The sequence below is a fragment of the Tachypleus tridentatus genome, chromosome 11 (assembly GCF_004210375.1).
Source record: "Tachypleus tridentatus isolate NWPU-2018 chromosome 11, ASM421037v1, whole genome shotgun sequence".
Lineage (NCBI taxonomy): Eukaryota > Metazoa > Arthropoda > Merostomata > Xiphosura > Limulidae > Tachypleus > Tachypleus tridentatus.
The window spans coordinates 9,429,809-9,446,642 of NC_134835.1; the positions used below are offsets into that span (position 1 = coordinate 9,429,809).

At 34.8% G+C, this 16,834-nt stretch overlaps 1 protein-coding gene across 1 annotated transcript in view; it reads left to right on the forward strand.

Moving 5' to 3' along the window:
- Nucleotides 1-4,358: 4,358 nt before the first annotated feature.
- The window catches only part of LOC143231664 (uncharacterized), a 141,800-nt gene continuing 129,324 nt past the window's right edge, over nt 4,359-16,834 (forward strand). The window contains exon 1 of the mRNA XM_076466237.1: nt 4,359-4,473. Within this exon, the coding sequence (XP_076322352.1) occupies nt 4,437-4,473 (37 nt within the window). The 5' untranslated portion in view covers nt 4,359-4,436. The remainder of the gene's footprint in view (nt 4,474-16,834) is intronic.

Sequence of the window (16,834 nt, forward strand, 5' to 3'; positions counted from 1 at the left end):
GTGTTAAGGCGTTTGACTCGTAATCCTGTGGGGGCGTTATTATGTGACGGTCAATCCCACTATTCGCTGGTAAAAGAGTAGCTCAAGAGTTGGCGGTGGGTGGTGATGACTAGCTGCCTTCCCTCTAGACTTACACTGCTAAATTAGGGACGGCTAGCGCAGATAGTCCTCGAGTAGCTTTGCGCGAAATTCAAAACAAAGAAACAAGGTGTATAATGACAGAAATTAATTTCTACATAGAATTTTATGAAACGTGTTTATATAGATTCGCTGGCGTCATACAAACTGTGACGTGCAAGTATTCATCCATCATAAAAAGTAACAATCGTTAACAGGAAGATGGTTATTACATACATTATTTTGACTCTCACGAATAGCGAGTGAATAGAGGTTGCTGTTTGAAGTGACGATATTCATGCTCTCCAATAAATATTTGTCAAAGATTATTTGTGTTTCTTTTATCTTATTTACTTATATTTTTAAATAAGCTACTTTAGTTGACTCACTATTTGAATTTGACTTAAATAGAAGCTATAAATGGATATAATAACTGGTAGTTGGGAAAAACGTTAAGTGCAGGATTATATGAAATCAGAACCAAAAGGTTCCATGAAAATACTTCTCTCCTGTTAACTGGATCGACCATTGAATTGTAAGGCAAAGAAATATATATTTCGGATAACCATTCAAAGAGATTGGTTTGGATTGTTTTTCAATTTCGCTCAAATCTAAGCGATAGTTATCTGTTCTAGCTGTCCCTAACTTAGCAGTGTAAAACTAGAGGGAAAACAGCTAGTCAACTTTCGGGCTACTCTTTTAGCAACAAATAATGGATTTGACCGCCACTTATAATGCCCCTCACGGCTGAAAGGGCGATCATGTTTGGTGTAACGGCACTTAAAATGAAAATATCATTGTAAAAAGTTGCGGGGAGTCATACAATGTGTGTGAGATAATCCTTGCAGTTTCCAGCTAAAACCATTAAACTGATTTAAATACAAAACCTTAAGCTATATAGAAGTTGTGCCTGAAGATACGTTTCTTATCACTGTGGTTAATATGCCGAAGTGGAAATAAAGGCCGTATGGTCGTCACAATATAAAACATAAACAGTTGTGAGTAATCATGATTAAATAATACATCTTGATCAAGATATCATACATCCAGATACAGATGTTTCAAACCGCAGAGAGATAAAAACATTAGTGTCATGGATTGTTCTACCCAGTACAGTACCTTCATGTAAGAATGTTGAGAGCATAATCATAGAGGAAAATTAGTTACTGAAGTTAGACAGTTGAATTATGTGGGAAAGTTGGGCATAGAGGAAAAATAGGTACTGGTGTACGATAGTTGTATTATGTAGGAAAGTTTGGAAACATAATCAGATTATTTGTTCATTTATACTTTAAATGGGTTATCCGCGAAATGTTCTCCATGGGGAATCGAACTCCGAATTTTATCATTATAGTTCATGAAGCTCATCGCTGAGACCACAAAGAAACCAATGAGACATAAAACAATCAGAGTGCTCAGTGTTCCGAAATAAATGAGTTGAAAAATATCGACACGTAAAAAGACTGAAGGGACAATCTGGTAAGAGAGTTTGATATTAAATTTTGTACAATTAAAAATTAATACGAAAAGATTAATACGGTATTTAATTGTTTTGAATTTGAAACTATTCCGGTTTTGTTGGTAATACTCAGAACATTAATGAATTATCTTTTATTTTACAAACTCACTAAGAAAAATATTCGAATGTATATCTAAGTTTGTAAACATGAATATAACATCTTCATAGAACCTGAAACTGACTTCTTGCTGCTTATCAGATTCTAGAAGCACTCTGGGCCTGGCATGGCCTAGCGCGTTAAGGCGTGCGCTTCGTAATTGAGGGTCGCGGGTTCGTGCCCAAATCGCGCCAAACATGCTCGCCCTCCCAGCCGTGGGGGCGTTATAATGTGACGGTCAATCCCACTATTCGTTGGTAAAAGAGTAGCCCAAGAGTTGGCGGTGGGTGGTGATGACTAGCTGCCTTCCCTCTAGTCTTACACTGCTAAATTAGGGACGGCTAGCACAGATAGCCCTCGAGTAGCTTTGTGCGAACTTCCAAAAACCAAAACCAACTAGAAGAACTCTAGCTGTTAGAGTTTAACGTATTTGTGCCACTGTAAATTACTCGTTACGCTAGTAAATGTGTAACCTGTCGAATTTAATGTTAACTTCCACTGATTTTTGAAAGACCACTGGCAATTGGATGTTATCCACGTATTGGAGAGCTCTGTCTATTAATATCTATATTTAAAATGGACTTTTATTATTAAAAAGACAGGAACAGTACCATAAAACCAACTTTTGAATAAAATACGTTCGTGCACCTGTTCATATTTTGATTGTTTTCTTCAAAGGCAATGGAAATTTCAATCACCACTTGTAAGTTCGTAGCACCTACCGTAAGGTTGTATGCATCATGGAATATTGTTTTTGTCCATCATAACGATGATCGTGAAAAATGAAAGCAACATTAACTGAGCAAGTTTTGTCAACAACATTGATTAACTACGTGAATTTGTTTGTACCTGATGAGAATCTATTAAGACATGGAAGCGTGAATAGTAACCGTAAGTTTGTTTGTTTGAATTTCGCGCAAAATATCCGAGGGCAATCAGTGCTAGCCGTCCCGAATTTAGCAGTGTTAAGACTAGAGGGGAGGCGGCTAGTCATCAATACCCACCGCCAACCTTTGGGCTACGCTTTTACTAACGAATAGTGGGATTAACCGTAACAATATAATGCCACTACGGCTAAAAGTGTGAGCATGTTTGGTGCGAGCGGGATTCGAACCCGCGCCCTTCGGATTACAAATCGAACGCCTTAACACGGTTGACCATGCCGGGCCGACAGTACGTCTCCTTAAAAACAACCAAACAAGCAAACATTAATTATGTTTAAATAATGTTACCAGGGTAACCGTTACATCGATCCATACAGTTTGATTTCCCAGCGTTTCCTCTTCTTACTTCACTTGCCACTGAGGTTAATCTGTGTGATTTGCGTATTAGGAAACGGTTAGCGTATGAAAACTCAATGCTCGTTGCAGGTGATTCAGTATTCCAAAATACGTTTTCCGTTTACACTATTATCCTTAAGGTAAAGTTTCGAGTTCTTCTGATCAACGTAGATACTCTCTCTGACGTACAAATGTAACAGTGATACTTGTAAGTGTTGATACAACCTAAGGTAGGGAGTCATCGAGCGGAAATTGTGAGCAAAGCTTCTTAGTTCAGAGATGGAATATACCCCGAGGACCTATCACCTCTTTCAATTTCAAGCTGTCCTGGAAGACACGGAACATTTGCAAACATTCCTATTGCTAGCTGCACTCAGATGTAAAAAATAACAACAACAAAACAAGGTGAAATCTAAAGTGAAACGATGCACACGGAAATGATTTAACAGCTGGATGTTTTTTTTTTTTATATTCTCTAAGGCAATTTAAAGTTTAAATTATATAGTTGTCAATTTGAACAAGAGCCGCAGCTGATTGTAAAAGATACACCTGGAATGTTAACCAAAGACAATTACTTTAGGCATAAACGTAGAGAATTAAACGACTCTATGATTTTATAATGACTTATTTAAAGTTATTTTGGGGGATATTCCTGTACAAACTAACATGTTCAGTAAATACAGGAATTACATTTAGAATATGGAAAAAAAAAAGTTTCCATTTTACTTTTGTTGTTTTATTTTTATAATCAGTAAAAATCGTTTCAGGTATTGAGACTAGATTTCGCTTTATAAATGTAGAAACAGCCTCATTGAATATTAGAGGTTTAGCCCAAAAATGAATTTAATTTTTAATAAAAAATAGACTGGGACTTCACAACATGATGTTTATTAGTAATATGTTGCACATAAATTTGTCTATATTCGTAGGTTTCTACCAACGTTAACACAAGTGTAATAGTAAACTAATCTCCCACATCACACAGCTTTGTCTGTACAAAACACTGTACGACTCTGTCAGTATTATAATTAATTACAATTATTATAATCAAAAACATTAAATTAATAATATAATAACTTTTCACGTACCAACTATTCTACCCATTATATGGGACCCATAACACATTTTTGCCCATACTCAAGGATTAGAAATGTAAGAGATGCAACGGAAAGTTGTGTTTTATCCAGTTTAGTGTCAGATGTTGCTTGTTTTGTGTACAACAATTTTTTTCTTGGTTGTTCAATTGAAATTTTAAACGGAATACTTTAAAAATAATTCAAGAGATGGCGCTAAAAATGCAACGCTAAAATGAAGAGTCCGTGGCAAACCAGCAGCCCAGGTGTCTCATGTTCTCCAGTTGATAACCAGCTAACCCTGTAGACTGACGTATTCCATTGCTAATGCGTGGATTATAGTGTGGAAGATGATTTTCCTACTAGTTGCAGCAGTATTTGCACAAGGTGAGTTTAATTTATCTTTGCATTTGTTAGATCTGTTAATAGCCAAGGACACAGCGTCAAACAAATAGTACGGGGCTTATATTTCCGTTTGTTTTAAATAGCTTTCACTAATTCACCAAAAGCTGAAAACCGTATTAAAGTGTATTACGTGGTTTACTAAATAAACAAATATTTATATTGTTTTTTTTGTGTCAGAGTGAACACATAAATATTATTAACTGAAATTAGTATTAGCTAATACGGACTAAAGATAAACTGTGATAATTCTACTTGCTTAATATTCTCTGTACAGCACTTATCATGATACGTTGTTTGTTGAATTTCACTCAGTAATTCTACTTGGTTAATATTCACTGTACAGCACTTATCATGATACGTTGTTTGTTGAATTTCACTCAGTAATTCTACTTGGTTAATATTCACTGTACAGCACTTATCATGATACGTTGTTTGTTGAATTTCACTCAGTAATTCTACTTGGTTAATATTCACTGTACAGCACTTATCATGATACGTTGTTTGTTGAATTTCACTCAGTAATTCTACTTGGTTAATATTCACTGTACAGCACTTATCATGATACGTTGTTTGTTGAATTTGACTCAGTAATTCTACTTGGTTAATATTCACTGTACAGCACTTATCATGATACGTTGTTTGTTGAATTTGACTCAGTAATTCTACTTGGTTAATATTCACTGTACAGCACTTATCATGATACGTTGTTTGTTGAATTTCACTCAGTAATAACAGCGCTTATTATCCCTAATTCTGAAGTAATAGACTAGAGGAAAGATAACTTATCAACACCACTCATTGCTAACTCTCAGACTACTCTTTACCAAAAAAATAAACACCAACCCATTATAAAACCTTCACATTTGAAACGACAAAAACATGTTACGATCCCGATCTCCTAGAATAAGGAACGAACAACGATTCATCAGGTTATCAAACTACGTAAATACAATGTTAATTCTGTTTGATTAATAAGTGAAACTCTTTGAAATACAGAGTGAAAATTAATCATCATAAGAGCATTTTAAAATACATTAAGCCAATATATTAATAGAAATATTTCTTTAAAAGATAGTATATATATTATGTGCAAGTTGAAAACATTACGGTCGTTTTAAAAAACAGTAATTTATTTCATACTAGAAGGAAGTTGGTTGTACGTACTAAATGTTTAAGCTTGTTTAAAGAGAAAACGATATATTGGTAACAGAGTTAAGTAAAAACTCACAGGGCTAATGTGTTTCTAGAATTTGCACGAGACGTAAAATATATAATGTTCGTGTTTAGTATAGAAGCATTTTCTCACTTCTCACTAATTTTATTATAAATGATTACCGGAGTCTTAGCTTTAGGAGAATAGAAACAGAGTATTCATTTAACACAATTGATTGTGATGGTTTATTATTGTTACTCATTTTGTGTGTAAATTGGTTTTAGTACTTTGAAAAGCAGACTTTTAGGTTTTTCGATCAGCGTTACCGCGACCATGACTTGTAACTGGTTTACTAACTGTGATGCACCCAGCGATATTAGGTCATTAGTGCTTTTACTGATATTATATTAATAGATTTTGTAAGTTATATCAGTTGGACGATAATAAAAAAAAAACAGAGATGTAGGACTTGTAAATTTATTTTTACTTGTGATAATTTATGATCTGGAATAATCGTGTTATGACCATCAATTCTTTAGTTATGATTCGGTACTAGAGGTTGAAAAATAAACACATGTTCGTTTCTACATTATAGTAATGCGGGAAATAGTAAACAAAATATGGTGTTATTTTTATGTATATATATGTTTATTGGGAAATGACAGAGCGCACGCAAAGTGTTAAATATATACTGAGAAAAAAAACCTTTTTAGGATAGTAATTTATAGTCAATTTCAACCTGGTTTGTCACCACGTGTACATAAATCAAACATCTGTCGTTGAACATTTACGCCAGTAATCATTACACCGCTTATGCTAAATACGTTACCAATCACCGCACAGCATAATACAATAAAGAAGACATTGTAACTGAAACTGGTCTCTATAGCGGTCGCTATTATAGGTATAATGAAACACTTAGAATTGAGTATGGTGATATTCCTTGTAATACAGTCTGTCAAAGTCATTAGAGAAACCACAGAATAAATTGGTGGTTTTGTTTACGTCATTCTGTGTCTTTGTAAAAAGCGCTCAATAAACAAACTTTATTCTAAAACAGTAGAAACATCTATATTTTAAAACTGATTCTACTCGACGTCATGGTAATGTAGGATGCTGAAATGTATTATAAAAATATTCCGAAAATAAGATACCTACCTTCGTTTTTAGTTATGCAAAATCTACCATCTTTCTACACTCACTTTTGTTTCAAAAGCAAGTGCTAAAATTATTATTTATTGTACATCTAGTTAACACGAGAGAACTGAGGCCGGACGGGAGTTGAACCCATTAACTTCTTCCTGCAGATGTTTCTTTAATAAATGAGAATTGCTGCTGCACATTTTACTTCGTTGGTTGATTCAACCAGAAACTGTCAAAATTCTTACGTTATCCCGATGGACCTCTTCAACTTAAGGTTTTATGGAATGTCAATTTTAGTTGGAGAAACGATTTTTATTATTTTAAACTAAATAAAATAGTTACTTTGGTAAGAGCAAATATAGGTGCGATTTTGAATCCTATTGGCTTCAGTTTCATTTTTTAGATAAGTCATAATATCAATACAAGTCACTACAAAACAGTAGGCAGTTTTTTAACCACAATTAACAACATGTTTACATGCTGCAGTTTTAATGACAGTTAGGAACGTGTTTATGTGCAAAAGTTTTAACAACAGTTAGCAACATGTTTACACACTACAATATTTAACCACAATTAGTAACATGTTTGCATATAACAGTTTTCAACCATGGAAAGTGTTTTCTATTGTAAGAGCGACATATTTTACAGTTTCATATTCTAACTTTAAATGCGAAAAACATAGAGAAACTAGTGTACAAGTTGAGATAAATTACAGTTTTTTTTTTATTGGAGAAAACACACATACAATGCCGGGTCTCTTTGTTTTATTTTTAAATTTCACAAAAAACTACACAAGAACTATTCGCCCTAGGCGTCCCTAATTCACCAGTGTAAGACTAAGTAAAAGGAATTGGTTTGTTTTGAATTTCACGCAAAATTACACGAGGGCTATCTGTTTCATACCAGAATCCAGGGTTTTATCAGATTCATTACATTTCGTAAAATGTTTTTCAACTTTACAAACATTAAATTCTTTTCTTTTCAGTAAAAAAGAAAAATTGCTAAATAAATTAGTATCAAATATTTTTTATAAATTAAAAAAAATTGAAACAATTGATATTAATGATAAAAAGAGATGATAAAATATAAAGGTGAGGTTCAGTTGTGTATACACAACCAGGCCCGTTGTAACACCCCCGCGGCTGAAAGGGCGAGCATGTTTGGTGCGACGGGGATTCGAACTCGTGACCCTCAGATTACGAGTCGAACGCCTTTACCCACCTGGCCATACCGAGCCGTAGTAATAGACGTATGTAACACTTCGTTTCTGTACACTTATATACATGTTGTGCGTTTCAGTATTAAACCTGATAACTGAGGAGCCAGTATCACGTAGAAACCAACAAAATGCACATTTATAATTAAACATCAGTATTCCGAGATTTTGTTCAACACCCATTATATGGTTCGAATGTACAGCTCATAACTTAGCAATAACTTACGATTTTTATTCGATTATTGCTCGTTTGTTAAGCTATACTTTTTTCCCTTTCAGAAATATATTGAGCCGTCATCGTGTTTGATGTTTCTTTATCCGTTCTTTTTTTTACAATTTTCTTTTCGACGTCCGCTGGTGTTTCTGTGTATGGCAATGTTAACTTACGGGAATCGTGTCTTGACGTTTGCTTTTCATTGTGGGCATTGTGTGTCACAGCGTAAAGAGCATTGATCGAGAACAGTGGTACAGTAGACTCAAGACGACAGTGTCTTTTTTTTTTTCCCCACAGCGAATAATTTCGAACATGGATTGCACTTGTACTCGACAATCGTGCTTCGTCATTCTAAGTACTCGAAGACGATGTGAGAGAATAAATAAAATTACCAAAGATTATGAAAGACGAAGACACTTTCTAGTTAATATTAATATAAAATATATGACTGGTCGATATTTAACTTCTTTATTTCTACTTTGTAATAGTTATGTAACATATCTTAAAATATTATACACACAAGGCGTATTTATGTCGCTAGGTTATAGAATTTCACCAGTTTTCATCAATGATTACTCGATATATTATGGGTTTATGAACTGGATACATCTTATTGTAGTATTGGTCGGGTGCTAACTCTGTTTCTTCTTCTTACAATATTTGCTTTATTACATAATGATCGAATTATGTATATCACAGTTACACGACATAACTTTGAACAAGGTAGGGTAGATATGTTACCCCTGTAACTAAGTTAATGATCCGATAGTACATTTATAAGAGGATTCTTCTTGAACTGATACAACCAAAAAATATTTGTTTTCTTTTAGTTTTTTGTTTTAAAAATAGTATTGTGAAAAGGCTTAGCGGTACTCATGTTATGATGACCTATAAGTTATATGAAGGATCTATATTTACTTGGGAAACGAATAGCAGAATCAACACGCTATCCAATCATTGACTGGACTGTGTGCGATATGATAAATTTGTTCATTTGATCATTTTATCCTTCTAGCTTCGAAGACTTTATAGAGAAAGCTTGACCACTAACACATCAATATTTAGGTAGAGACAACAAATTACACACAGCATTGTTTTCATAAATTTTGTGGTAAAATCAATTTATTTTCAATGAACGTTGAACGTTTTTCCAATTTGCGTACAATATTCAACAGCATTTTATTATTATTATGTAATTTTTTTTAAAAACAACATAATAGTTACGAATTTTGCATAGACTTCCTTTACCATGTCTTTGCACCTTCCAAATTTATAATGTTATTTAACACTGAAATAAGTCAGTTGTTTTCCATAGTGAGATCATTCATTTAGTGTAATCCATGTAATTAACATGCTGAACATGGAATATGAATAACTTTATTTATTATACATGTGTGTATTCAATTACAAACGTAAGCGTTTAACCTTTCACATATTGAACTGAATCAAAACTTATACTGGACCAGTCCTTCACCACTGCTTGATCGTTGACTTGGTAGTCGGTATTCCAGCTTCACATACACCAACACATGTTGAATATTCAACACAACCGAGAGGATCTTCAGTACATCTGAATTTTCCGAAATCCCTTGTTAATTTTTCTTAAACTATCGCTCTTAAGAACTTGTCATCTTTGGTCTGTTTTCTTTATAAATCCTATTTTAAATCTAACTGATGTGCAAACTCCCTTTAGCAAAGGTTAATCGCAAATAGGTTTATGAGTTAAGACCAGTAAACTTTGTCCAGTTGCACGATGGGTCTTGCAAACATAGGTCGTTCATTTATTCAGTGGACACATGGTTGGAACTTTCCACATACTAAATAAGTCCTAAGCTCACGTGTTGTTGTAATTTAAATTTCATTAATTCAGTACATAATTACTTTCCTACATCATTAGATTGATTTAATATATAAAATTAAATGTCTTAGATAAGAGCAACTACATCAGTCTTATGTGATAAGTGTGATTCATTACTTGTAACATTTCTGCTTCAGTGGTTCATATTTCCTTATCAAGCAAGCCCCAAATTGTCAGGTCGTGATGATAAAGGCCGAAAACATCGCCAAGAGCAAACATGTCTGTCCAAATGATGACCTAAGACGGAGAGGTCATAAAAGGTCCTCTGTAGGTTTCTTGTTACTCATAATTATAACTAGTTAATATAACCCTCCCCTAGTACATCGGTAAGGCTACGGATTTACAATGCTAAAATAAGGGGTTCGATTCCCCTCGGTGGGCTCAGCTGATAGCCTAATGAGGCTTTGCTGTAATAAAACACTCAAACACAATTACTATTAATTGTAATTATTGTTGTATAATTGTTAACAGATCTTGTAGTGGTGATTTCTATTATGTAGTTGTTTTAGGCCATTCAGATCTGAGGTTGGAACATTTCTTGACATAATTCTTAACATTTAATAAGCAAATCTGCAATATAGCGATTTTATAGTTTATTCATAGTTGAGAGTTAACACATTAGCTTTGCTTTAATTCAAAGACATTTTAATAAATTGGTGAACAAGGTAATTGTAGATCTAATAGTTTTATTGCTAGAATTATGTAGGTAAAAATCTTTTGTTTGGTCAAAATAAATAAACTGAATCGTTACGACTAATTTGGCAGCTATGAAAATTAAAGACCATATGATAATTATCTATATTGTCTAATAAAGAAATAATGTGCGTTAATTTCAAAACACGTTGTTGCGTCATTTTGTGTTTGAACCTTAATAAACGTATTTCCGCCTTCGTTGATAAATCATAATCTGTTCTATGAAACTCAAAGGTCACCTTATAGAAAATGAGAACTCCACTCTCAATACAAGACAGTGAACTACAACTGGAGTAATTTAAGTATTTCTAAGTTAATATCTTTGCATTTTATCTGCAATGATATTAACTTAAAATTAGCAATAGTCACGGACAAAACCTTTTCAAACTGTTTCGGGGCTTAAGTTTTATTGGCGGTCAAAAAAAAACGTGCAAGTGCAACATAAAAGTGGCCTAGCGTATCCAAGGATCCAATGTTCGGCCACCGTTGAGTCACAAAATCTTGTTACAGAGTGGAGTGTGCTAGCAGATATTTTCAGCTGATGATGTATACTTGTACATTTTGTTTCTTTATACAAAGTCCTATACAGACTACTTACATTTTTATATTTGATACAAAACACTGTAAAATCGAAGTACTGTTTTTTTCTTCAACCACCCGAGTATTCTTCTATCAAACTTTATTTACTCCTGCGGACATGCACCAACATTTAGTATATTCAGATATTTATCTTTAAATACTAAAATAAAAAATAAATTATCGCGTAATACCTCATTTACGGACAACTGACGAACTTTGTGCTGATACCACACACGTATATGACACAAAAAGAAAATAATATTGTATTTCCATAGATCTGGCCCGGCATGGCCAAGCGCGTAAGGCGCGCGACTCGTAATCCGAGGGTCGCGGGTTCGCGCCCGCGTCGCGCTAAACATGCTCGCCCTCCCAGCCGTGGGGGCGTTATAATGTGACGGTCAATCCCACTATTCGTTGGTAAAAAAGTAGCCCAAGAGTTGGCGGTGGGTGGTGATGACTAGCTGCCTTCCCTCTAGTCTTACACTGCAAAATTAGGGACGGCTAGCACAGATAGCCCTCGAGTAGCTTTGTGCGAAATTCCCAAACAAACAAACCATAGACCTAATGATCTTTAGATTGTTGTATTGTATTTGACAAAATACTTGAAGAAGTTTTAACGGAGCATTTTGTGTTTACAGTTCGTATATGACACAAAAAGAAAACAATATTGTATTTCCATAGACCTAATGCTCTTTAGATTGTTCTATTGTATTTGACAAAATACTTGAAGAAATTTTAACGGAGCATTTTGTTTAAGTCATTCGAATAAGATAAAAAGGCAAGAAAGAAATATAGCGTTGTTTGTAAATGAAGATTGACCAGGCCAATTTAAAGAAAAGGTTCTTGGAATTTCCTTAAGGCCTTATATTGTGAAGCGTTTTTGACATGTGTCGAATGCGTTGATTGAAAGGTTGTTGTAGTACTTAAGAACTCGCGTCATGTAAACCCTTCAACCAAGTATATCTTTCGTTTCCCTTTATATATATATATATATATATATATATATATATGTTTATCTGTACTTTTATTCTGAAAGATCTACCAACGCCCAATCATAGACTGCGTCAAGTAACGACCACATTGTTTCTTCCCATAGTTCAGTGTTTTCTGCCTCTAAATAAACACCAAATTAGTCGACCAACCAGACCACTCCCGCAGTATTGACCCTTTAATGGCCCTCAAGTGATGTAAAACTGTCTGACATTATCCAAGAAATGATATATGACAATCACCACATAATTCCATTTGATTACAACACTTTGACAATGTTATTGATCACTCAGTCTTGATACTAAGCGTGTATACAGCTATTGACGACAGCTCAGAATAGTCGTTAATGTTTAGTCCAGGGATCCCTTGTCCCTGCAACAGAGCAACAACAACAAAAAAGGAAGCCATGCCTTTGGTAACGGATTTACGAGAAATCTACTTTAACTCCAATATTTATTTTTATTTTACTTCAAAGTATTAATCAAAAATTGGAAGTTGAGGACTCTGTTTATATGAAATAGATTTCTCATATATATATTTATCTAATTTTACATATAAATATATTGAAATATATTTATTTTGTTTGTTTGTACTGAATTTTCACGCAAAGCTAGCTACACAAGGGCTATCTGCGCTAGTCGTCCCTAATTTAGAAGTGTAAAACTAGAGGGAAGACAACTAGTCATCACTACCCATCGCCAACCTGTTGGTTATTCTTTCACCAAAGACTAGTGGGATTAATCATCACATTGTTTATTTGTTTGTTTTGGAATTTCGCGCAAAGCTACAAGAGAGCTATCGGCGCTGGCTATCCCTAATTTAGCAGTGTAAGACTAGAGAGAAGGCAGCTAGTCATCAACACCAACCACCAAATCTTGGGCTACTCTTTTACCAACAAATAGTGGGATTGACCGTCACATTGTAACGCCCCCACGGCTGAAATGGCGAGTATGTTTGGTGCGACGGGGATGCAAACCCGCTATCCTCACATAACGAGTCGAACCCTTAACCCACTTGGTACCGTCATATTATAATGTCCCTACGGCTGAAAAGGGGAGCATGTTTGGTGTGAGGGGGATTCGAATCCACGACCTTTATATTAAAATACGAATTACGATAATTAGGTACAACTATTTTTCAGTTTCAGCTTCCAAATTACATCGTTATTTTATTAAAATGCCCCCTCCAGTGGCACAGCGGTATAACTGCGGATTTTAAACGCTAAAATCCGGGTTTTGATACCTGTGGTGCGCAAGTACAGTCAGCCCATTGCGTTCGTTTGTGCTTAACTTGAAACAAACAAACTTCATTCAGGTATTTAGGCCTGGCATGCGTGCGACTCGTAATCTGAGGATCGCGTGTTCGCATCCGCGTCGCGCTAAACATGCTCGCCCTCTCAGCCGTGGGAGCATTATAATGTGACGGTCAATCCCATTATTCGTTGGTAAAAGAGTAGCCCACGAGTTGGCGGTGAGTGGTGATGACTAGCTGCCTTCCCTCTAGTCTTACACTGCTAAATTAGGGACGGCTAGCACAGATAGCCCTCGAGTAGCTTTGTGCGAAATTCCAAAAGAAACAATCAAAACAAACATTCAGGTATTTAAATAAAATATTTAACAGACATTGATAAAGATATATTTCCTTTGTACTGCAGATCACGTCAGTGTCAATGTTATTATTATAATATAGATGCTGATGCTAGTAAAACATGGGCATTTAGAGTCGTTTTGCAAAACCAAGTTTATCGCTACTCACTCGAGATAATACAACGATTCCAACTCTCTCCGCCATCTTGACCAGTGTACAAGTTTTATAAGGATAAAACTTTACCAGTCCATTTATTTCCATTACCTTTCGTTCTTCTGCAACTCGGACAAATTGGAACTATCCTGACGAGATAAGTCTGTGACGTTCTATTTACTGACGAGAGTAATCTAGCCTTGAGGGCAGACGACCTGGAGGTAAGTAGATTCGTCCAAGCATGATCCGGAACCCAGATCATTCATGTCTCTCTCTAGAATTAAATCACGCTCTGCAGAAAGTAACTCGTGCTAATTTCTTCCTCACCCAATAATCAGGCCAGAGATATCCAAATCTGCATGAGGAACGAACACAAAATCGATTTGCACCTAAACCGAACCCTCCTCTGAGATAACTGAATAATTTTAACGAAATGACTATCATTGAAGCTGAAAGAACAGAACTAAATCAGAGCTGACTTCTTCCAAGTACTGATTGAAAATATTTTACGGTTCTCCTGATTTTTCTTTTTTGCTAAATAAGACCCTCCCTTCCCCGGTGACACAGCGGTATGGCTGCAGACTTACAACGTTAGAATCCTGGTTTCGATACCCATGTTGGCCATAGAACAAATAGCCCATTCTGCAGCTTTGTGTTTAATTTCAAACAAACAAATAAACCAAGAGAAAAGAAGTGATACAGAAAAAAAAACCTGGAATTAGGAAGAGAATAACAAAAGAACACCAGGAAAAAATAAACTGAACAGTACCATGCAGTGGGCCTTGCATTGCCAGGTGGATAAGGCACTCGACTCGTAATCTGGGGGTCAAAGGTTCGAATCCCGTCACATCAAACATGCTCGCCCTTTCAGCCGTGAGGGCGTTATAATGTGACGGTCAATCGCACTATTCGTTAGTAAAAGAGTAGCCCAAAAGTTGGCGGTGGGTGGTGATGACTAGCTGTCTTCTCTCTAGTCTTGCACTGCAAAATTAGGGACGGCTAGTACAGATTGCCCTCTAGTAGCTTTGTGCGAAGTTCAAAACAAACAAACAAACAAACAAACAAATTGTAGGCAATGAAGGATGATATTAAGTGGGACGTTGTGGGATTTGAGAACCCACATCTCGCTCTCCAATTTCTAATTTCTATTATTTTAATTTATTTTATTCCTTTATGCAAAACAAGCGAATGGAGGTTAAGACTGATAGATGGTGTATCCTCACCGCAATGTGGGCTCTACCTCTTCAGTCATCTGCAAAACGTGGATACATTTTATATTCCACACTATAGCTTCTACCCTGGGATTCTTTCAATTAGTGCAGCGTTTTTTATTTTTAATTTATTTTTGTTTCAGCTTTTTTCTGAAGTTATAACAAACTAATATAGTTAGTCAGAGGTTTGGATTTGCTGTTTTCTAACGCAGTTCTTCCTTTTGATTTTGTTCACTTAACTCTATCGGTATTAATTTTTTCTAAATATATATATATATATATATATATGCACTCTCAGGCTTAAGAGGTTGAAATAAGTAAGTTATAGAGTATATGACTGGATATTTTAAGGTTTAATATGTTTTCTCACACACACACACATATATGACCGAAAATAAAGACTTTTTTTTTTTCTGGTTAAATGTTTTTGCCAATAATCATCGGCAGTCTATTAACATTAAACGTTTCGATTTTTTTAATAACTGATTTTGTTTTCACTTATTTAAGGAAGAAACGTATGTTCTTACAGTTGCGGCGCTGAGGGTTTGTTCTTCCATAAGTGTGTTTTACTTTTACGTTTTGATTTCATTTCAAACACGAGCTTCACGAAGAGAAAGAAACAAACTAAATCTAATGGTCTGTGTATTGTTACTGCTGTCTAGGTTCTAGTTTCTTAGATACCTCGTTAACTGGGACAAAGTTTACTACTAGTTCTCAGATACTATTTGTTTTTGAGTTAATTATTTGAAATAAAAACAAATGTCTGATATAATAACGTGCTGTTGTGTTATTTTGCATTCCCTTGCAACTATAAATTTAGCACAATTTGTGTTTTTAATATTTATTGTCTTCATGTATACACAAAATTACACATGGTCGAGATACACGAGTTTCAGCATAGTATTTATAAAATTCAATAGCGTTATTTAACATGTTAATACTTTATGCATGAAAAACTTTGTTTTATTCTAGGTGGAGTGTGAATTTTATTGTTGATTGAAAGTAAAAACGTGTGATGAATAAATGGATCATGTGTAATACATGTGAAACTAAGCTATTCCAGATTTGTTTACTTCCATTGTTATATAATTATCCTGTGCTGACGAGAAAACTCACTTGTGAACTTGACGATCACTGAAAAAGTTCGAAACTTTGTTCGTTCCTTTACATAGAGTTTTTTATATCCATACCAGTCGTTTTTTACATATATAATTATGCTGTGTGTATGTTTGTTTTTCTTTTCCGACTAAAAATAATCGTTTGTGAAACTGATTTTGAAATTATCAGTTCTAAAGTGGTTTCAGTCCAAATTTACCCGACAGTAAAGTAGCAGTGAACGATTTTGTTTTAGCGTAGGAATATCAATAGTTCTTTCAGTATGTGATTTTTCCAGCGTATGAATATCATAAGTGTTTTTCATTATACGATTTTTCCAGCATATGTATACCATTAGTTTTTTATTACTATGAGATTTTTCCAGTGTATGGATATCAATAATTTTTCCACTATACAATTTTTCTAGCGTCAGAGTAGGAATTGTTCTTTT